Source organism: Larimichthys crocea, chromosome XXIV (assembly GCF_000972845.2).
Source record: "Larimichthys crocea isolate SSNF chromosome XXIV, L_crocea_2.0, whole genome shotgun sequence".
NCBI classification, from domain to species: domain Eukaryota; kingdom Metazoa; phylum Chordata; class Actinopteri; family Sciaenidae; genus Larimichthys; species Larimichthys crocea.
In genome coordinates, this window is record NC_040034.1 from 5,235,513 (window position 1) to 5,258,500 (window position 22,988).

At 48.9% G+C, this 22,988-nt stretch overlaps 3 protein-coding genes across 3 annotated transcripts in view; 2 read left to right on the forward strand and 1 right to left on the reverse strand.

Moving 5' to 3' along the window:
• gpr68 (G protein-coupled receptor 68) overlaps nucleotides 1–7,004 on the reverse strand; it is an 11,539-nt gene extending 4,535 nt beyond the window's left edge. Inside the window, exons 1-2 of the mRNA XM_027274599.1 lie at nucleotides 6,896–7,004; nucleotides 309–535 (exon numbers count right to left, since the gene is read on the reverse strand). Of these exons, the coding sequence (XP_027130400.1) occupies nucleotides 309–407 (99 nt within the window). The 5' untranslated portion in view covers nucleotides 408–535; nucleotides 6,896–7,004. The remainder of the gene's footprint in view (nucleotides 1–308; nucleotides 536–6,895) is intronic.
• Nucleotides 7,005–14,575: 7,571 nt separating this feature from the next.
• Nucleotides 14,576–17,340, forward strand: yipf6 (Yip1 domain family, member 6). The gene is given in 4 exon segments (XM_019258848.2): nucleotides 14,576–14,902; nucleotides 14,904–14,945; nucleotides 14,947–15,144; nucleotides 16,718–17,340. Coding segments are annotated over 4 exon segments (915 nt in total). The 3' UTR covers nucleotides 17,066–17,340.
• A 1,659-nt stretch (nucleotides 17,341–18,999) lies between these two features.
• On the forward strand, nucleotides 19,000–22,881 carry LOC109138521 (hypothetical protein). The gene is made up of 4 exons (XM_019258850.2): nucleotides 19,000–19,898; nucleotides 20,563–20,766; nucleotides 21,387–21,597; nucleotides 21,672–22,881. The coding sequence occupies exons 1-4, from the start codon at nucleotides 19,193–19,195 to the stop codon at nucleotides 21,922–21,924; spliced, it is 1,374 nt and encodes a 457-aa protein (XP_019114395.2). The 5' UTR covers nucleotides 19,000–19,192; the 3' UTR covers nucleotides 21,925–22,881.
• Nucleotides 22,882–22,988: the final 107 nt, after the last annotated feature.

Below are 22,988 nucleotides of genomic sequence, written 5' to 3' on the forward strand. Positions count from 1 at the left end.
TTATTATTATTATTTATAAGTCTCAGGTCTGTGGGTGGAAACAGGGACAACCAGAGGACCGTGTTGATGTGATGCTGTGCTCCAAACTTCAGTCAGTCAAACCTTCCTGTGCTCTAAATGTTTGCAGTCATTAGCTGAGCTGTTCATCATCATGTTGGTTTCCTGTTTCATGATGGCCTCAATCTGAAAACTTCCTGTTTGCACATTTCTAAGACATGTCAACATTTTGTTTACGATTCACACACACACTTACCAACAGGACGAGGACACACACACACACACACACACACACACACACACACACTTACCAACAGGACGAGGATGTACACACAGGAGAACAGGTACTGGTGGATCTCATGGCTGATGGTGCAGTTAATCTTCTCGTCCTCAGACATGGTGAACATCATCACACCTCACTCACATTCACACTGCTTTAACACTGCACACACTCATACTCGCACATGCACGTCACAACACACACACACTTGTCTTCATGTTGGTGGCTCTGATTGGACGGTTCAGTTTAATTCAGCCGCTGTGGAACAAAAAGGAGAAAGTTTATCGTCTGACAGAGTGATGTGTGCGATCAGATCCTGATGTTTGTTCAACACGTCAACACGTCAAAACATCAACACGTGTATGTAAATGTAGTGTGTGTGTGTGCGTGTAAATGTAGTGTGTGTGTGTGTGTGTGTAAATGTAGTGTGTGTGTGCGTGTGTGTAAATGTAGTGTGTGTGTATAAATGTAGTGTGTGTGTGTATAAATGTAGTGTCTGTGTGTGTGTGTATAAATGTAGTGTCTGTGTGTGTGTGTGTAAATGTAGTGTGTGTGTGTGTGTGTGTGTATAAATGTAGTGTGTGTGTGTGTGTGTGTGTGTGTGTGTGTGTAAATGTAGTGTGTGTGTGTAAATGTAGTGTGTGTGTGTGTGTGTGTGTGTGTAAATGTAGTATGTGTGTGTAAATGTAGTGTGTGTGTATAAATGTAGTGTGTGTGTGTGTGTGTGTGTGTGTGTGTGTGTGTGTGTGTGTGTGTGTGTGTGTGGACAGTCTCTGAGTAAAGCTCCACTTTGTGTCTTCGCAGCGCCTTCAGAATGGCTCCATAATGACATGTTATGAAGTCATTTAAACCAACACACTCAAAGCACACACACCATCCTCCTCTCAGATGAAGGCTCAGCTGGATCTGCTGAACATTCTTTAAGAGTCAAGCTGACCGCTGCTTTAACCTCATGTTGTATGTCTGATGGAGCACACCTTCAGTCAGCTCAGGTGAGGTGCCGTGCTGTACCGCTGCATCACTGAACCTGGATCAGTGGATCTCACTGAGTGTGGTAATGTGACCACACAGATAAGTGTGTGTGAGATCTAGAACATATAACATGATGTGTAACCACTGCCAACATAGGAATGAAGTCCTCCATGCATGTGCAGGCAGACTGACGTCTACAGACTGACGTCTACAGACTGACGTCTACAGACTGATACAGACTGACGCCTACAGACTGACGTCTACAGACTGACGCCTACAGACTGATAATGTCTACAGACTGATACAGACTGACGCCTACAGACTGACGTCTACAGACTGACGTCTACAGACTGATACAGACTGATGTCTACAGACTGATGTCTACAGACCGATGTCTACAGACTGACGTCTACAGACTGATGTCTACAGACTGATACAGACTGACGTCTACAGACTGACGTCTACAGACTGACGTCTACAGACTGACGTCTACAGACTGACGTCTACAGACTGACGTCTACAGACTGACGTCTACAGACTGATGTCTACAGACTGACGTCTACAGACTGACGTCTACAGACTGACGTCTACAGACTGACGTCTACAGACTGATGTCTACAGACTGATGTCTACAGACTGATGTCTACAGACTGATGTCTACAGACTGATACAGACTGACGTCTACAGACTGATGTCTACAGACTGATGTCTACAGACTGACGCCTACAGACTGATGTCTACAGACTGTTACAGCTTAATGTCTACAGACTGACGTCTACAGACTGATAATGTCTACAGACTGATGTCTACAGACTGATACAGACTGACGTCTACAGACTGATGTCTACAGACTGACGTCTACAGACTGATGTCTACAGACTGATGTCTACAGACTGATACAGACTGACGTCTACAGACTGATGTCTACAGACTGATGTCTACAGACTGACGCCTACAGACTGATGTCTACAGACTGTTACAGCTTAATGTCTACAGACTGACGTCTACAGACTGATAATGTCTACAGACTGATGTCTACAGACTGATACAGACTGACGTCTACAGACTGATGTCTACAGACTGACGTCTACAGACTGATGTCTACAGACTGATGTCTACAGACTGATGTCTACAGACTGATGTCTACAGACTGATACAGACTGACGTCTACAGACTGATGTCTACAGACTGATGTCTACAGACTGACGCCTACAGACTGATGTCTACAGACTGTTACAGCTTAATGTCTACAGACTGACGTCTACAGACTGATAATGTCTACAGACTGATGTCTACAGACTAATGTCTACAGACTAATGTCTACAGACTGATGTCTACAGACTGATACAGACTAATGTCTACAGACTGATGTCTACAGACTGACGTCTACAGACTGATAATGTCTACAGACTGATGTCTACAGACTAATGTCTACAGACTAATGTCTACAGACTGATGTCTACAGACTGATGTCTACAAACTGATGTCTACAGACTGATACAGATTAATGTCTACAGACTGATGTCTACAGACTGATACAGATTAATGTCTACAGACTGATGTCTACAGACTGATACAGATTAATGTCTACAGACTGATATAGACTGATGTCTACAGACTGATACAGATTAATGTCTACAGACTGATGTCTACAGACTGATGTCTACAGACTGTTACAGCTTAATGTCTACAGACTGATACAGACTGATGTCTACAGACTGATACAGACTGAGAGAAAGAGAGATGCAGTCTATCTACAGAGTACTGATCCAGGTCCAGTGCTCCCTTCTTCCCCTTCAGACATAAAAACACCTAAACCAAAGATACACAGCAGCATCATCAGCAAAGATGTTAACACACACACACACACACACACACACACACACACACCGTCACACTGTCAGCGTGCTGCTGTCATGTTACAGTAAACTAGCTGGAATACTCAGTGTGTGTGTGTGTGTGTGTGTGTGTGTGTTTACTTTATCAAAGTCACAGACAGCAGGATGGATAAATGAACCTGCGATCAATACCTTCACTTCTTTCCCTGAGGCGTGCTGCTGCTGCTCTGTGATCAGTGACCCTGACAGTGGTAACTATGGCAACAGCAGCAAGTTGTAAATCAGGGTCCCGTCGCCGTGACACTTCCTCCTGCTCTCCACATCACACCTTCACCATCACCACCGTCGTCCATGGTTGTTGTATAATCACTCTCAGGATGTTTTCGTGTCACATCAGCCTCGTTTTTTTACTCCTCACTTATAAACTTGGCAGCAAAGCGGCGCTCAGTGTTTGTTTGAGTTCAGCCGACAGAAACAATTATGCGTCAATTCCTGGAAGGAGAAGTTAACAACATGATGTTTTCCCGACTGATGATTGGACGACGGGCCACAGATACTAAACTCTGTTCGCTCAGAGTTCAGACCATCAGTCACTGTGTTGTTCTGACTCACATTATTTTCTCTGTCATCATTCAAAGTGTTCAAATGGAGAAAGTGTGAATACATGTGGTTTCCTCCCTCGTGTCCTTCAGGGAAGTCTTTGCTCGTCTTATTGACTTACAGGTCCGGTATGTTGTCTCCAACATGTGATTCACCGTCTCCACATCCTGAGAGCAGAACAACATGACTCCTCCGATGCTGTTCCTGAACCTGTCACATCAATCAAGACACATTCAACACGGACGTAGCGTGTTGGGGAGTATTCTCTGCCGAGCTGCACACGTGTGAGATGATTCATTCTTAATCACACGGTTTAAGCGGGAAACCCCATCATGTCTCAGAACAATCGCTTCCCCGACAGAAATCTGAATCACATCAGAAACAATGTTTTCCTCCTGATGCTGCGTCTGACGTTTCTCATCATCGCACATCGCCTGATCAACGTGTCCACACGTGTCCACACATGTCCACACGTGTGGACACGTGTGGACACGTGTTCGCTCGCTGTCTCGTCCCTCTGAGGATGGACGTCTGTCTCAAACCTCACGTAGACACGTCTGTCTGATTTCTGAAGCAAAAAATCATTTGAAATAAAGATGCTGATGGAACTGTGGTTTGTTTTGTGGGCGGTGTGGTGGTGCAGTGGTTAGCTCTGTCACCTCACAGGTTTGAACCTCGGCTGGTTCTCTGTGTGGAGTTTGCATGTCTCCACCTGAACAGGTAAACTGTGTCTGTGTTTGATGGCGGACTCCACCTCTCACCCTGAGTCTCACAGCAGAAGCTGCACAGGAGGAAACTTCACCTGGATTCATCCTCTGGGGATCCTGAATGTTTGCATTCATAAGTTTCTTCAGACTTCTTCTTTGGACACAAGGTCTTCATCCTGCAGGACGATGCTCTGATGATGAGCACAGTCAGATTTGTCCCTGCCAGGCTTCAGTAGTTTTTGTTTGTTTGTTTTGCACTGCGTTTCCCAGAGATCACCTGCCCACAGACAGAACGTCAGCTGCTTCCTAAATATCCTCCTTCTTCTGAATAGATGTGATGCTGCTTTGTGCGACTGTGTGTGGATCAGTCAGCCATAAATATAAATGATGGGTGCAGGGTGCATGCATGGCCACAACAATAAGGCAATATGATCTGACTTTATTATGTGTCGGTCGCAGAGAGTATGAAACTGAATGCATTATTCATGCGTTCATCTCCATCTCAGCCTCCTGGTGCATTACATGAATATAACCGAACTTTATCATGCAGTGAAAGCAGCAGCAGTACATGTGACGTGCACACGCCTCAGTCTGCTGTAAATAAGCTATGAGCTCCACACGAGCCAGCTTCATAATATTCTGGGATCCTGAGTGACGGACAGGCAGAGGAACACGTCGGTTACAGCAGACACTAAACTCTCACTGAACATTAACTCAGGTGTTCAGAGACGCTCTCACCTGGAACAAACATTAGCTGCTAGAACCCAAAAACATCTCGCAGAGAGACCCTGGACTCAGGACTCAGGACTTTCAGGGTTGGTGAAGGGTGACTGTGACCCTGGAGGAGGTTTAAGGAAGGACCCTCGAGTTCATCATCAAGGGTTCTTCTAGAGACCATGGAGCACCCGAGGATCTCCACCTGGGCTTCTGGACGCTCTCAAAGGTCCCCTGAGACTTCTACCTCAGCTGGACTCTGTCTGCAGAGCGCTGAGAGCTTTTCATGGACGGATGAGGTCCAACTGGTGCCTGACATCTGAGCCTGGACCCAACGAGATGACAAAGAGGTGTCTGAATGATCTGGCAGGACACGAGTCAAAGATGGATGAGCCTTGAGGCTCTTTGCTGATGCTGCTGGTCGTCCGCTCATGTCAGTCCGTCCAGCTCACTTAAACTGAGTCAGATATGGATGAGTCTGAGCTGTGCATGATGGGTCAGAAGAAGTTTTTGAGGATGGAGGTGGAGGAACAACCTGCAGGCAGCTTCATGTCTCTGTGCAAACACTGAGGACAGAGGCGACCATGCAAAGAGCAGCTGCTCACCAGGAGCTGCAGACGAGTTTTTAAAAGTTAAACAGTGTTAGCTCGTTCCAGTCAGTCGTTCATTCTCCCAGTCAGTCGTTCATTCTTCCAGTCAGTCGTTCATTCTTCCAGTCAGTCGTTCATTCTTCCAGTCAGTCAGTCGTTCATTCTTCCAGTCAGTCGTTCAGTCACTGCTCTCGTCTTCTCACACTCCAACAATCATAAACTACAGCAGTGAGTTTGTTAAAGCAGCGTCAGTCACCTGACAGCTCCTGATGTGTCTGTGTCTCCACAAATCCACACTGAGATGAAGAAGTGAGTGCATCATCATCATCATCACTGAGATGAAGAAGTGAGTGCAGCATCATCATCATCACTGAGATGAAGAAGTGAGTGCAGCATCATCATCATACTGGATGAAAAGTGAGTGCAGCATCATCATCATCATCACTGAGATGAAGAAGTGAGTGCAGCATCATCATCATCACTGAGATGAAGAAGTGAGTGCAGCATCATCATCATCACTGAGATGAAGAAGTGAGTGCATCATCATCATCATCATCACTGAGATGAAGAAGTGAGTGCAGCATCATCATCATCATCATCACACTGAGATGAAGAAGTGAGTGCAGCATCATCATCATCACACTGAGATGAAGAAGTGAGTGCAGCATCATCATCATCATCACACTGAGATGAAGAAGTGAGTGCAGCATCATCATCATCATCATCACTGAGATGAAGAAGTGAGTGCAGCATCATCATCATCATCATCACTGAGATGAAGAAGTGAGTGCAGCATCATCATCATCACTGCTCCTGTTGCAGGGGACCGTGTGGCAGCTTTAATGCTCGGTGTACTTTGACATGAATCATGAGGCTCCGCTGGTAACTTTAATGAATATTACATGAAGCAGGACTCTGAGATGTTTCACTGACTGACCCCAGGTCTGTTTGCAGCTGGCTTCATGTTAAAGATCAATAATTCACATTAATAACTGCACATGCGTCCTGATCAGCATGATCGCTCCGCAGTCAACAGGAATCCGCTCAGAATGAAGCTGTCCCGCACAGACACGCACAGACAGCAGCTCAGCGCGCGCTTCAAACAAACAAACAAACAAACAAACAAACAAACAAAAACAAACAAACAAACAAACAAACAAACAAACAAACAAACAAACAAACACGCGCATTTCTTACCGACTGTGTCCTCCGGTGTGTGTGAAGGTCTGTATCAAACTGACCAGCAGCTCCTCCCTCCGCCTCTCTCTCTCTCTCTCTCTTCCTTAAACACACGCTCTGCCTGCACACCCACCACACACACACACACACACACACCACACACACACACACCGCAAATATGTGCGTGAGTCAGCCTGGAGTTTAAAATACTCGCAGCCTGTCTGAATGTAGACCTGACCTGTGAACCAGTGACAGTTAAAGAACGGACCAGCGGACCAGCGGACTGAGTGACACCTGAGCCTCAAACAAGTCACCGTGACCACGCCCACCTGTCAATCAAAGCTGCATAACTTTAAGACCTGTGGAGCATCGAATGTATTCACACGGAGTTTCACTGTTGTGTGTGTGTGTGTGGTGTGTGTGTGTGTGTGTGGGGTGTGTGTGGTGTGTGACAGCTCAGTCGTTAAAACATAAATCATTTTCCAGCAACAACATCGAGGTGATTTCCTCCAAACCAGCAGTTACGTCATTTCCTCAAAACCACACACACACACACACACACACACACACACACACACACACACACACACTCTCTCTCTCTTCATATTTTTTACGTCATCAGCATCATTAGATTTGATCTGTGACTGTGACGTAACATCTGACTGTGGGAAAGATGAAACTCACCTTCATGTTTCATGTTTCATGTGTGAGCAGAGGGAGGTGATGTTCCAACCACAGAAGAGTTTCCAAAGAAGTCATCATGGTCGCTGACGCAGCTGAAACTCACAGCTTCACCTCCACACTGATCACACACACACACATGACTTTCACTGAACACAATGACACCTCAACACACACACACACACACACACACACACACACACACACACACACACACACACACACACACACACTTCAGATGTATTTTAATCTCAGACACAGGTGTTTGTACGTTAAAGTTGAATTTGAATAAATGAAACAGGAAACAACAGAACATGAAGTGAATGAAACCGTTAGTGATCAATAGTGACATTAGTGATCATTAGTGATCATTAGTGATCATAGTGATTATTAGTGATCATAGTGATCATTAGTGATCAATAGTGATCATTAGTGACATTAGTGATCATTAGTGATCATTATATGAAACACATCATCTGTGTTTTGAACATGATGAAGCAGAAACATGAAGATCAGTGTTTGACGTTTTATTCCTCTGTCACATTCAATAATAATTATTATTCATGACATTTGAGCACACGGACAAACATTCTCCCTGACAAGGACTCGCTGTAGAGGACAGATGTGTCATGTCCAGCTGTAGAGGACAGATGTGTCATGTCCAGCTGCAGAGGACAGATGTGTCATGTCCGCTGTAGAGGACAGATGTATCATGTCCAGCTGTAGAGGACAGATGTGTCATGTCCAGCTCAGAGGACGATTGTCATGTCAGCTGAGAGACAGATGTGTCATGTCCAGCTGTAGAGGACAGATGTCATGTCCAGCTGCAGGGACAGATGTATCATGTCCAGCTGTAGAGGATGTATCATGTCAGTTGTAGAGGACAGATGTATCATGTCCAGCTGTAGAGGACAGATGTGTCATGTCCAGTTGTAGAGGACAGATGTCATGTCCAGTTTAGAGGACAGATGTGTCGTCCAGCGTAGAGGACAGATGTGTCATGTCCAGCTGCAGAGATGTTCAGTCCTTGTAGAGGACAGATGTGTCATGTCCAGTTGTAAAGGACAGATGTGTCATGTCCAGCTGTAGGGACAGATGTCATGTCCAGCTGTAGAGGGACAGATGTGTCATGTCCAGTTGTAGAGGACAGATGTGTCATGTCCAGCTGTAGAGGACAGATGTGTCATGTCCAGCTTAGAGGACAGATTGTCATGTCCAGTTGTAGAGACAGATGTGCAGTCCAGCTGTAGAGGGACAGATGTGTCATGTCCAGTTGTAGAGGACAGATGTGTCATGTCCATGTAGGACAGATGTGTCATGTCAGCTTGGTAGTGTTGTAGAGGAGGTCCTCTCTGCAGAGCTGGAGGCTTCAGGAGGTCTGTGAAGGTAGAGAGGGACGCCCCTGATCTGTAGGAGCTTGTAGGACGTTCCACCAACGGGGAACAACAGACAGAAAAGTTGGACTGTCCTGAGAGGACAGGTGGCAGAGCCAGGAGGAGGGACATCTGTCTGTGTGAGGACGATGGAACCAGAGACTGCTTTGTAGTCAGTGTCAGAGATCTGAGTTTAACGTGGCTGCTGCAGGTCGACAGAGGAGCTCCGTGAGCAGCGAGTCCAGTTGATGATTTGCTGATGAATGAAAATGTCTTGAAGTCAATAAATGTTTGAACATGAAATCAATGCAGCCAGTGTCTCACTGAGAGTCAGTCACGTCATTCAGGCAGGAAGTGACGACAGTCTGCTTTCACTTCCTGTGACGCCACAGACAGACAGACAGACAGACAGGCAGACAGACAGACAGACAGACAGACAGGCAGCCCAGCCCCAAAAATCCAGCTGTGATCCGTTCATGGTTCATCATCTGTCGTCGGTCTGTCTGTCTGTCTGTCTGTCTGTCGTCTGTCTGTCTGTCTGTCTGTCTGTCTAGGTCTGGATTCAGCCTGTCTCTCTCTCTCAGTGTTCAGGGGCCCTGCCAGGTGTTTGGCCCCTGTGACAGCTGTTGTCACCACATCTGTTTCTGGGGCCCCTGGATCTGTCCTGACTCCTCCCTCAATACAGTGTTTACAACTGTCGGTCTAAGTTAGCGTGCAGCGGTACATCCTACCAACCACAGAGGTTTATACAGTGGTGTGTGTGTGTGTGTTGTGTGGTGTGTGTGTGTGTGTGTGTGTGTGTGTGTGTGTGTGTGGTTTGTGCATTAAGTCCAGCTATGGGGTTTCAAAGCCACAGCCAAACCTCTGGAGTACAATGCCTCTGTTTGTGTCTGTGTCATGATATATAATCTGTGTGTGGTGTGTGTGTGTGGGTGTGGTGTGTGTGGTGTGTGGTGTGTGGTGTGTGTGTGAGACCGTTTGGCTCAGACCAAACAACATTTCCAGTAAAGTGTCAGAGCGTTGCATGCTGGGACAATATCTAAAGATGGAGAAAGACTGTAATTTAACTGGGTGGAGCCTGTCTCCATCTCTGTCTGTCTGTCTGTCTGTCTGCCTGTCTGTCTGTCTGTCTGTCTGTCTGTCTGTCTGTCTGCCTGTCTGTCTGTCTGTCTGTCTGTCTGTCTGTCTGAGGTTTGATTCCTGCTCAACACGTTCACAGAGTTGTCGTCTCAGATCTTCTGCTCCTCCTGGACGTGTTGGAGATCCTCCATCCTCCATGTTTGAAGGTGTTCCCCTGCTGTGGGCTCAGGATGTTTGTGGATGTGAACAGGTGATGACCAAGATCATCTGCCAGTTGACATCCATCCTCCTCCTCTGATCCAGGTCTGGTCTGGTGGCAGCAGCTTTAGCAGAGCACCAGACGTTCTTCTTCTCAGAAACACACCCCAGCTCCTCCTGGAGGACCTCGAGGTGTTCCCAGGTTAGATGGTCTATATAATCCCACCAGCAGGTTTGGGTCTCCTCCCAGTTGGATGTGTCTGAACACCTCCAAACGGAGGCGCCCAGGAGGATCCTGATCAGATGTTGAACCCCTCAGCTGACTCCTTTCAGTGTGAAGGAGCAGCTCTGCTCTGATCTCCTCAACTCTTCAGCCGCTTGTATCCACAAAGCTCGTGACCATCGGTGAGGGTTGTCTTTGCCTTCAGGCTCAGCTCACTCTGAACCACGACGGTCTGGTACTGCACCAACCGCCGCTCCATCCACGCTGCATTTTCCTCGTGAACAAGATCCGGAGACACTTGAGCTCCTTCAAGTCCATCATGGCTGGAGCTCCTGTGATGAACACGGAGAGAAGAAACAGACTCCACACACACATGCAGGAGGTCTGATGGTGTCTGTTTGTCCCAAATACAAACTGCAGCTGGAAGCATGAACCTCCACGAGAGCAGACAACACACCCAGAGACATGATGCTGGATCCAGCAGACCTGTGGGGCGGGGTCAGGCCAGCATGCTTTACAGGGGTGCCACACCTTCAGTGGTGACCTTCCCATGCTCCGTGAGGTGGAGGGGTGGAGGCCGTTCATGCAGCAGTTCAGCCTCCATCTCTTGTCGGCTGTCTCCCTGCTCGAGCTGTGACAGGATGCGGTTTTCAGATGAACGTTTGTGGTTTAGGAAGTCAAACTTTTTTTCATTTGCTGACACACACACACACACACACACACACACACACACACACACACACACACACAACACACACACACACACACACACACACACACACAGACACACACCACACACACACAAAGACACACACACCACACACACACACACACGCACACAACACACGCACAGACACACACACACACAAGACACACGCACACACAGTGAGGGCTGACGGACATTCAGCAGCACAGATGAGTCTGTTTGTTTTGGAGGCCAGAAGTTTTTTCATGCAGTCAGTGATGAGACGACAGATCCAGCAGGCAGTGAGGACAGCACGCCGTACACTGATGATGCATCCATCACTTCCTGTTTGTGAGCAATAAAGTGATTGTGAGTGACACAGTGAATGGACCTGCATGTGTTGCAGTTGGTCCATGAAGCTTTTGATGTCAGGGTGGGAATCATTTCTTCATTGTCCTGAGCTAAACATAGTTTAATCATTTATAGGATGTTGTCCACGCGAGCTTCTCCTCTGATCAATAAGATTATTATGGGAGTTCTCCTGAACAGACTGAAGATGAATGGAGACATTCTCCGACTCTCTGTAACGTTCTCACACTGATCTCACACGTTTGGCTCGGTCTGTACATTTCTAGTGACAGGCTGGAATGAAACATTCTGTAGGCAGGAGTCGGCCTGCAGACCAGAGGTGAGGAGAAGTTCTCCTAAGAAACTCTCTTTCTAGAGACTTAGTTACTTTAGATGGGATAACCCTGGCCTCCAGCTCCACTGTAAAGAATCTTGGAGTTGTTTTTGATCAGGATTTGTCCTTTAACGTCACATAAAACAAATTTCGAGGACTGCATTCTTCCACTTACGTAACATCGCTAAAATCAGACGCATGTCCCAGGCGGATGCAGAAAAACTAGTCCCACGCATTTGTTACTTCAAGGCTGGACTATTGTAACTCTTGTTATCAGGCTGCCCAATAAGTCTCTGAGGACTTTGCAGTTAATTCAGAAGGCTGCTGCACGTGTCTGACAGGAACCAAGATCAAGAGCACATCTCTCCCATTTCTGGCTTCCTTGCATTGGCTCCCTGTTAAATCTAATAGAATAAATTCTTCTCCTTACTACAAAGCTCTTCATGGCAGACACCATCATATCTAAAAGAGCTCATAGTACCTTACTACCCCTCTAGAACACTGCGCTCTCAGGACGCTGGGTTCCTGGTCCTTGTGGTTCCTTGTGGTTCCTTGTGGTTCCTTGTGGTTCCTATAGTTTCAAAAGTAGATTGGGAGCCAGAGCTTCAGCATCAGGCTCCTCTTCTGTGGAACAAACTACCTTCTGGTTCAGGAGGCAGACACGGCAACACTTAAGAGTAGACTGAAGACTTTCCCTTTGATAGAGCTTATAGTTAGTGCTGGCTCAGGTCATCCCTTAGTGATGCTGCCATAGGACTAGATTTTTATGCCTAGTCAGGCACAGTGTTGGTTGAAGATGCAGTCACATCTCCCTTACTGAAAACTCTCTCTCGTCTCTCTCTGTCTCCCTCTCTCTCTCTCTGTCTCCTCCTCTCTCTCTCTGTAAACCTTCATGTCTCATTAACATGTCACTAACAAACTTCTTCCTGGAGTTTCTGTCTCTGTCGTCCACAGGTTCTCGGGGATCGGGGCTGGGCTGCTGTGGGTCCTGCGGTGGTCCTGCTGTGGACCTGCTGTGGGACCTGCGGTGGTCCTGCTGTGGCCTGCTGTGGTCCTGCTGTGGACTGCTGGGTGGTCCTGCTGTGGCCTGCTGTGGTCTGCTGGCCTGTGCCTGGTGGCCTCTGTGGTCCTGCTGTGGCCTGCTGTGGACCTCCTGTGTGGTCCTGCTGTGCTGCTGTGGCCTGCTGTGGATGTGGCCTGCTGTGGACCTGCTGTGGTGCCTGCGGGGACCTGCTGGTCCATACAGTGACTGTGTGAGGTGTTACATGAAGCTCAGAGGTAGTGTGCTCCCAGTGAACACACAAGCCAACACAACTCTGAAACTATAAAGTAAACTTAAATCATCAGATAAATGAACATAAAAAATCAGAAATGTATGGTCTGTGACACACAGAGACAAACATTAGAGAAACACCTGAAACAACGTAACATTATGACATGTGACCTCGGTGAGCGAATCAAACAGCTTAATCATCAATCCCTGTAACGTTCATCTAACGTGACCTCAGCAGATGGTCTCTGACTCATTCACTTTCCATGATCACCAAATCTACTGAAATCCAGAGACAAAGACGATTCCACAGAGGCTGTGACGACTCATCGTTCACTCTCACGCCCTTCTTCTCTTTCACGTCTTAACCTCTTTAACCCGAGCGCCCTCCTCCACGCCCGGGACGTGAAGCCAACGTGGAAGGGACAAAAAATGGAATCCCTCAAATATTTAAATATTCTAATATAAATCAAATCAAATCAGATCAGATTTTATTTGTAAGCCCAAAGTCACAAAGTCCATTTTCCTCTGAGGCTTTACATCTGTACAGGGAGTGACACCCTCTGTCCTTAGACCCTCGGTTCCAGTGAGGAAAAACTTGCCCACAAAAACCTTTAACAGGGAAACAAGGTGATATTATTTAGGTCATGTTTGTAAACAAACACCTCTGCAGAGACACACCTGAAATGATCAGCACACACACACACACACACACACACACACACACACACACACACACACAAACACTGTCGCCTCACAGGTTCGAACCCCGGCTGGTTTTCTCTGTGTGGGTTGTGTGACATCATGCTGTGACATCATGCGGTGACCTCATCCTGTGACATCATGCTGGGGGGACGTCATGCTGTGACTCCCGTGGGTCAGGACGAGCCAGGAGAGGCTCTGCTCACATTCTGGATGCAGACAGCACCACCCTGAGGACTCCGTGTGTCATGCAGCAGCAACCTGCTCGGCTGTGAAGCAGTTCCTCGAGTCGTCCACTAGAGGCCTCCATAAACGACGACAGTGAAAACCTGAAGTGCCATGAAATACAAACACTTATTATATGAAGCACTTTCAAGTGTCAGGTGAGTCGTACCGAACAACACGTCTCATACATCAGCAGCACTGACATCCTACCTGTAATATTAGAGGAGGTGTTACGGTGTGTTTTAAAAGGTCTTCACTGCAGTAATGAAGTTTCTAACTTTACCTGAACAGGTGAGTTTGTAATATAATTCACCTCAGTACCAGTTGTCATGAACGGGGAAATTAGCTCAGAGACCAAACTGGCATGTAACATGTTTATTTCTGCTGTGAAGTTGGACATTTGGACATGGGGACTTATGAGACTGACTCCTTCTGGACCAGCCTCAGTGGACTTAGAGGAACGAGTCACGAGCAGGGGTTTTGATTGGATGTTGGATGGTGTAAAAATTTAATTGTAAAATATTTTACCGAGTGTCCTTGAACGCACCACCCCGGACGGTTCTTGAACGCACCACCCGGATGTGCGGCTCGCGCCCTGCGGAAGTAAACAATCCTCAGCTGACGTGGACAGCAGAACCCGCACGAGCCGGACAGACCAGACCAACCGGACCTGACCGGTACCGAGGAGCAGAGTCGGTCCAGTCGCTGTCGTTACTTACCGCCGTGCATGGACTCGGCCGCCGTCTGAAGGCTTCGGGAAAACTCGGTGATCCCGTCACTCTCTTAACTCTCGGTAACCTCGGTACACATGGCTGCAGCGGAGACGCCAGCAGGCCGTTCGCCGGCTGTCCGACGTCTCCCATCTCGGAGGACATCCCGGTGGAGGGGGACATCTCCGTGCCCGTTCGGCTCCACCCGGCGGGACGACGAGTTTCTCCCCCTGGACGAGCCCGGTGAAGGAGACCATCCTGCGGGACCTGCGGGCCGTGGGGAACAAGTTCGTCCACGTCCTGTACCCGAAGCGCAGCACGGCTCTGCTGCGGGACTGGGACCTGTGGGGCCCGCTGCTGCTGTGCGTGACGCTGGCTCTGCTGCTGCAGGGCGGCGCGGCCGACAGCGACGACCAGGGGGGCCCGCAGTTCGCCGAGGTGACCGACTGGTTTACCGACTGGTTAACCGACCATAACCGACTGGTTAACTGACTTTAACTGACTATATCCGTCACGTTAACTGACTGTATCCATCACTCTAGTTAACTGACTGGTTAACTGACTTTAACCGACTGGTTAACTGACTTTAACCGACTGACTAGTTAACTGACTTTAACCGACTGGTTAACTGACCTTAACCGACTGACTGGTTAACTGACTTTAACCGACTGACTAGTTAACTGACTTTAACCGACTGGTTAACTGACTTTAACCGACTGGTTAACTGACTTTAACCGACTGACTGGTTAACTGACTTTAACCGACTGACTGGTTAACTGACTTTAACCGACTGGTTAAGTGACCTTAACCGACCTTAACTGACTAGTTAACTGACCCTAACAGACTAGTCACTACTGACTAGTTAACTGATTTGGGTATGGATGGTGGATGGATGATGGATGATGGATGGATGGATGATGGATGGATGGTTGATGGATGGATGGATGGATGATGGATGGATGGATGGATGGATGATGGATGGATGGATGATGGATGGATGGATGGATGGATGGATGGATGATGGATGGATGGATGATGGATGGATGGATGGTGGATGATGGATTGATTGATGGATGATGGATGGTGGATGATGGATTGATTGATGGATGGATGGATGATGGATGGATGGTGGATGATGGATGGATGGATGATGGATGGACGATGGATTGATGGATGGATGATGGATGGATGGATGATGGGCAGGTGGATCTGAAGGTGGGTGGATGGATGGATGATGGATGGATGATGGATGGATGGTTGATGGATGGATGGATGGTGGATGGATGATGGATGGATGGATGGTGGATGGATGATGGATGGATGGATGATGGATTGATGGGCAGGTGGATCTGAAGGTGGGTGGATGGATGGATGATGGATGGATGATGGATGGATGGTGGATGGATGATGGATGGATGGTGGATGGATGGATGGTGGATGGATGATGGATGGTGGATTGATGGATGGATGATGGATGGATGGTGGATGGATGATTGATGGATGATGGATGGATGATGGATTGATGGATGGATGATGGATGGATGATGGATGGATGATGGATGGATGATGGGCAGGTGGATCTGAAGGTGGGTGGATGGATGGATGGTGGATGGATGATGGATGGATGATTGATGGATGATGGATGGATGATGGATGGATGATGGATGGATGATGGGCAGGTGGATCTGAAGGTGGGTGGATGGATGGATGGTGGATGGATGATGGATGGATGGTGGATGGATGGATGGATGATGGATTGATGGATGGATGATGGATGGATGATGGATGGATGGTGGATGGATGATTGATGGATGGATGATGGATGATGGGCAGGTTGATGGATGGTTGATGGATGATGGATGGATGGATGGATGATGGATGATGGGCAGGTTGATGGATGGTTGATGGATGATGGATGGATGGATGATGGATGGATGATGGATGGATGGGCAGGTGGATCTGAAGGTGGGTGGGTGTCTCCTCCTCCACTCACCCTGTGCTGTTGCTGCAGGTCTTCGTCATCGTGTGGTTCGGCTCCATCATCATCACTCTGAACTCGAAGCTGCTGGGCGGCACCATCTCCTTCTTCCAGAGCCTGTGTGTGTTGGGTTACTGCATCATGCCTCTGACGGCGGCCATGGCCGTGTGTCGGATCGTGCTGGTCGGCGGCTCGGGGAAGGTGAGCTTCGCCGTGCGGCTGGCGGTGGTGACGGTGTCCTTCGGCTGGTCCACCTTCGCCTCCACGGCCTTCCTCGCCGACAGCCAGCCGCCCAACCGCAAGGCGCTGGTGGTGTACCCGGTGTTCCTCTTCTACTTCGTGATCGGGTGGATGATCCTGACGTTCTCGCCATCGCAGTAGAAGACGAGGAAGACGAGGGAGGTCTTTGTGGAGGGAAAGGACTCAAACAAACGCCGCCGTCTGACGGAGACTACTGAAGTGACTGACTGAGTGTTTCTGCCTCTGCTGAGCAGACTGATGAAGATCAATGACCCCACACTGACTCTGAGGAGGAGCTGACGCTCTGCTCCTTTAAAACAATCTTTATTTTCCACTTTGTGTTGCAGACATGTTGAACTTCATGCAGCTGATTGTAACTTCCTCCTGTAACTTCCTCCTGCGGGCGTGTCTCCGGGCGTCTCCGGGCGTCTCCGGGCGTCTCCGGGTGTCTCCGGGTGTCTCTGGGTGTCTCCGGGTGTCTCCGGGTGTCTCCGGGTGTCTCTGGGTGTCTCCGGGTGTCTCCGGGTGTCTCTCTGTCTCTGTCAGTCTTTATTTTTAGGTTTCATGAAGCTCGTCGAGGCTCTTTTTTTCTTTCTGTGTTTTTGTTTTTATCAGACAGATGAGGGACACGAGAGGACAGACTGAGGTTCGAGGTCGTGTCCTCTAAGCTCTCCACCTCCAGAGCGTCGGAGGCAGTGAGAGAGAGACAGCCAGTTAGCTTAGCACAAAGACTGGGGACAGGGGGAACAGTTAGCCTAGCTCTCGCTTCATCTTTCACTTCATCAGCAGCGTGGCGCGGTGACGGAGGATGTTTGGATTACAGATTACTGTCTGACCTCTGACAGGAAGGAGAACAGCTGTCAGGTCAGAGGTCAGAGTGTTATTTACATGTAGTAACTGACAGATTACACAAATACTCGATTACTCAGTGAAGCAGGAGTCTTACAGAGTCACATGACGTTTGTCGTGGTCGGTCTTTAACCAGCAGCTGTGACTCTTGGAAAAGAGCATTCTGGGAAATGAAGGACGTTAGTGACGTAGACGACGAGGTGACCTGCTTCCTGTTTCCTTCCTCCTAACCTGCCTGATGACCTTTGACCTGCTCACCTGTCCTCTTTGATCTCTTCAGTGACATAAAATATAATAAAAACAGATTTGATCAGCTGACGTTTGTGTTCTTTATTAAACACACACACACACACACACACACACACACACACACACACACAGTCAGCTGATGAATTCATTCAGTTTTATTTTGATGTTTAAACTTTTTTAGGATCTTTTTGTTTTTGTTGAAGACTAAAATAAATACTCGACTTATTAGCGTATATATAGTATATATATTATATATGATATTATATATATATATATATATTATATATTATGATATATATATATATATATATATTAGATATATCTTTGAGATATATATATATATCTTATACTACACAACGAAAATAATCAGGAAATTAGGTGCTTCATTAGTTTTTGTATCATAATTAAGAGCTGTACAACGTTCCAGTCAAACCACGTTTTTTAACCGCTTCATGAAACACTTCAGGTGTTGACTGGATTGGTGGTTGTGTGTAACAAGTACCCAACACACACACACACACACACACACGGACTCTGACTCTGGTTCACTGTGCTGTCGTACACACAGGTAGAGAAATCCATTTTAACATGACAGATTATATATATATATATTTATATTTATATATAATCTGTGCATGAACATAGATATTCACTGACAGATATGTGTAGTCTGGTGAAGGTGTAGTGAAATGTGTTCATGTGTTCATGAGGCAGGTGTGATGACAGTTTGTTTGTTTATAGAAACAGACTGAATGTAAACACTGAAGATAAATAAAATTAGAATGAGCAGATTAAAAAACTTTAATTATTAAAATAACTTCAAATTAAATCATTTCTTCTTCATGGGTGTAGACTGCTTCACACTGCAGGAGCGGCGCTGACGCTGCTGCGGCGCTGACGCTGCTGCGGCGCTGACGCTGCTGACGCTGCTGCGGCGCTGACGCTGCTGCGTCATTCAAACGAGACTAAGAAGAATAACATAACAATCCACGTCATCACAGCGCGACAGCCTGATCAGCTGGCGGAGCTCGCGCTCTTCATGCAGCTGTTACGTCACTAATAAACGCTGCTGCAGGTGTGCACGCGCCGGAAGTCACCTGTCTCCAGCCCTGATGCACACACGGGCTAGCCGCAGCCTTTAGCCGCGCGGTGCGGCGCGGCGCGGCGCTGATGGAGCAGCTGCAGCGGCTCCCTCCTGAACTCTGGGTCAGCATCTTCAGCTACCTGAGCACGGAGGACCGGCACGTGGTGCGCACGTGCTGCAGGTACCTGAAGAGGCTCGTGGACCACCCGTCCCTGTGGCGGGCGGACACGGTTCTGCTGTCCGACCTCCGCCGCTACACCTACGGCTTCTGGGACACGCTGCGCCACCGCAAGCTCACCCGGGTGGCGGTGCGGCACCTGCGGCGCAAAGAGTGGCGGCGGCTGGTCAAGTTCCTGCCGTCACTCACCGCCATCGTGTTCGTGGACGGAGGCCGGCTGTACCGGGAGAAGTACCTGGAGAACCTGGCGCGGTTCCCCGCCCTGCGGGACTTCGGGGTGCGGAACGCCACCTGGGACGAGCCCATGCTGGGGCGGAGCCTGAGCGAACAGCTGCGGGACCGGCTGACTCACCTGAGCGTGTGTAACATCCGGCTCACCTGCACGGTGGAGTTCATCAACACCGTGTCGCAGCTCGTGAACCTGCGGTACCTGCTGTTCCACCAGCAGGGGGAGGGCTACGGGCTGGACACGGTGCGCCCGGTGCCGTGCGCCGCCTTCCACAACCTGCTGCTGCACCTGAAGAAGCTCCAGCACCTGTCCTGGGGCATGAGGGGGGAGCCGCCGGAGCCTCTGCCCGAGGACTACCTGAGCCCCGCGGACCCGGAGCAGCCAGGTGAGACCGCTCACCTGTTCACTGACTCACCTGTTCACTCACTCACCTGTTCACTCCTTCACCTGTTCGCTCACTCACCTGTTCACTCCTTCACCTGTTCACTCACTCACCTGTTCACTCCTTCACCTGTTCACTCACTCACCTGTTCACTGACTCACCTGTTCGCTCCTTCACCTGTTCACTCACTCACCTGTTCACTCCTTCACCTGTTCACTCACTCACCTGTTCAGTCCTTCACCTGTTCGCTCCTTCACCTGTTCGCTCCTTCACCTGTTCGCTCCTTCACCTGTTCACTCACTCACCTGTTCACTCCTTCACCTGTTCACTGACTCACCTGTTCACTGACTCACCTGTTCGCTCCTTCACCTGTTCACTGACTCACCTGTTCACTCCTTCACCTGTTCACTCCTTCACCTGTTCACTCACTCACCTGTTCGCTCCTTCACCTGTTCGCTCCTTCACCTGTTCACTCCTTCACCTGTTCACTCACCTTATGGTGACCTTTAATCTCCTCACTGACACTCAACTCATTTCAACATGGAAACAATCTATAATATAACTCCTCCTCTTCCTCATCTTCCTCCTCACTCCTTCCTCCTCTTCCTCCTCCTCCCTCCTCCTCTTCCTCCTCCTCCTCTTCCTCCTCCTCCTCCTCCTCGTGTAGGAGCGTTCCGGTACGGCGGCCCGGCTCTGACCAGTCTGGAGCTGGTGGATTACCCAGAAACCCTCCTGCCGGAGAACGCTCTGAGGAGCCTGACGTCTCTGCGCTCTCTGTCCGTCAGGTACAGGTACATCAGGGAGGGCGTCGAGTGTCGCCTGCGAACCTGGCTGAGTCCTCTGCAGCAGCTGGAGACGCTCAGCATCATCGGTCAGTGCCCTTACACAGGTGCACACACACACAGGTGCACACACAGGTGCACGCACACACACACAGGTGCACGCACACACACACAGGTGCACGCACACACACACAGGTGCACACACACACAGGTGCACGCACACACACACAAGTGCACACACACACAGGTACTCACACAGGTGCACACGCAGGTGCACACACACAGGGACACACAGGTGCACACACACACACAGGTGCACACACACAGGGACACACACACACAGGTGCACACACACACACACAGGTACTCACACAGGTGCACACACACACACAGGTGCACACGCAGGTGCACACACACACACAGGTGCACACACACACACACAGGTGCACACACACACAGGTACTCACACAGGTGCACACGCAGGTGCACACACACAGGGACACACAGGTGCACACACACAGGTGCACACACACACACAGGTACTCACACAGGTGCACACGCAGGTGCACACGCAGGTGCACACACACAGGGACACACACACACAGGTGCACACACACACGCAGGTGCACACACACAGGGACACACACACACAGGTGCACACACACACACAGGTGCACACACACACCTTGTTCTGCTGTCGTCCTCTCAGGTGGGAACTCTCTGGCCGTCTATACGACCACCATCCCGTCCAGCGTGACCAGGCTGACGCTGCGTGTCGCCATAACGCTGAAGGACATGGACTCCATCGCGCCGAAGGTGCCGGCGCTGGAGCACCTGGACATCGAGCAGAACCGCTCCAGCGGCAGCCTGTGCAGACGGATCCCCATGTTGTTCCCTCAGCTCCGGACGCTGCGCATACGGTGAGCCAGCTGCTGTGTGACTGCCGTCTGTCGTTGGTGCCGTGTTCCTGATCAGTGTTTGAACGTCCTCACAGGTTTTTCCGCAGAGAACCAGAGAAAGACCTGCTGAGCCTCCACCGGCTGCGTCACCTGGTGCAGCTGGAGCTCCTGGTGGAGCGCTCGTTCATCCTTAGAGACTACCTGAACGGTCACCCGTGGCCCAGCCCGGGCGTGCAGGAGCTGATCAACCAGCTCCGAGAGCTGTCCGAGAACCGGATCACCGTCATCACCACGATGCGCCAGAGAAACCAGCTGAGAGAGTGTGACTGTGTGTGGGAGGGGGACTGAAGACAGGTAGACGAGGACGCCGGAGAGGAAGACGAGGACGCCGGAGAGAAAGACGAGGACGCCGGAGAGGAAGACGAGGACGCCGGCGTGGAAGACAAGGATGCCGGAGAGGAAGACGAGCTTTGACTCCTCCTGAAGCTGAAGACGGAGTCGCCGTCAGAGCTGGAGTCGATGAAATGGACGACAGCTGTCAGGTGTCACTGCTGGGTAGAAGTGAGACAGGTGAAGTCTGAAATCATGAATCTGAGGAGACGTGACTGAAGATCGAGAACGTTTGAGTTCCTTCTGTTTAGTTTTGAAGCCTCATGTTTCTGTATTAATGCAGCACTGACTTCATGATCCATGATTCTTTGACATCACGTCAGCTGTTTAAAGGTCCAGAAAATGAAAATCAGAATCATGTTTTTGTCACCGTTGATCATTTTAAATGTTCAGGAGTCGGCAGCACAGTGCAGCTTTAACCCGCTCACTGCTCTGCACACACGATGAACTTCAGAGTCCGTCCGTCACTCCACTTTGATTTCTCTAAATTAAAAATTTCTAAATATTTCTGAATATTAATTCGTTTTCTCGATGTCTCGTGATCACAGTCTTTAAAGTAGTTTGATGACGACGGCAGTGTTCAGATGAAGAAACACGACCGATGACTGACGTGAATATTCTGGATTTAATCCAGATTATTTTTAATCTGGTTCCAGTTCATGATTTTCTGTCCCAGCCTGTGACTGATGGACCTGCATGTGTTTGGACTATCGGCTGGGTTTGGATCCAGAACCTTCTGTTTCCATGGTGACGTCCTGAAAGTCTCGTCACGGACACGAGAATGAAAAATCAGCAGCAGCTTTAAAAATGTGCAAACGCACAAAAACAGCTTCACTGGAAGACTTGAAAGACTGTGTGTGTGTGTGTGTGTGTGTTTACAGAGATGATGATTCAGAATAAAAAGAGTAAAAACTGTTTGTCACGTCATCACTTCCTCCCGCAGTCCGAACACGTGAACCTGAACAGGTTAATGTGACTCTAAATGTCCTGCAGGTGTGAATGTGAGGGGTTTATTTCTCCAC

Excerpts from the sequence above, each read along its gene's own strand:
- LOC109138521 (XM_019258850.2), top strand. The coding sequence starts at position 19,193 with ATGGAGCAGCTGCAGCGGCTCCCTCCTGAACTCTGGGTCAGCATCTTC. Across the intron at positions 19,899-20,562 it reads CGCGGACCCGGAGCAGCCAG|GAGCGTTCCGGTACGGCGGC; the intron begins GTGAGACCGCTC and ends CTCCTCGTGTAG. Across the intron at positions 20,767-21,386 it reads GGAGACGCTCAGCATCATCG|GTGGGAACTCTCTGGCCGTC; the intron begins GTCAGTGCCCTT and ends TCGTCCTCTCAG.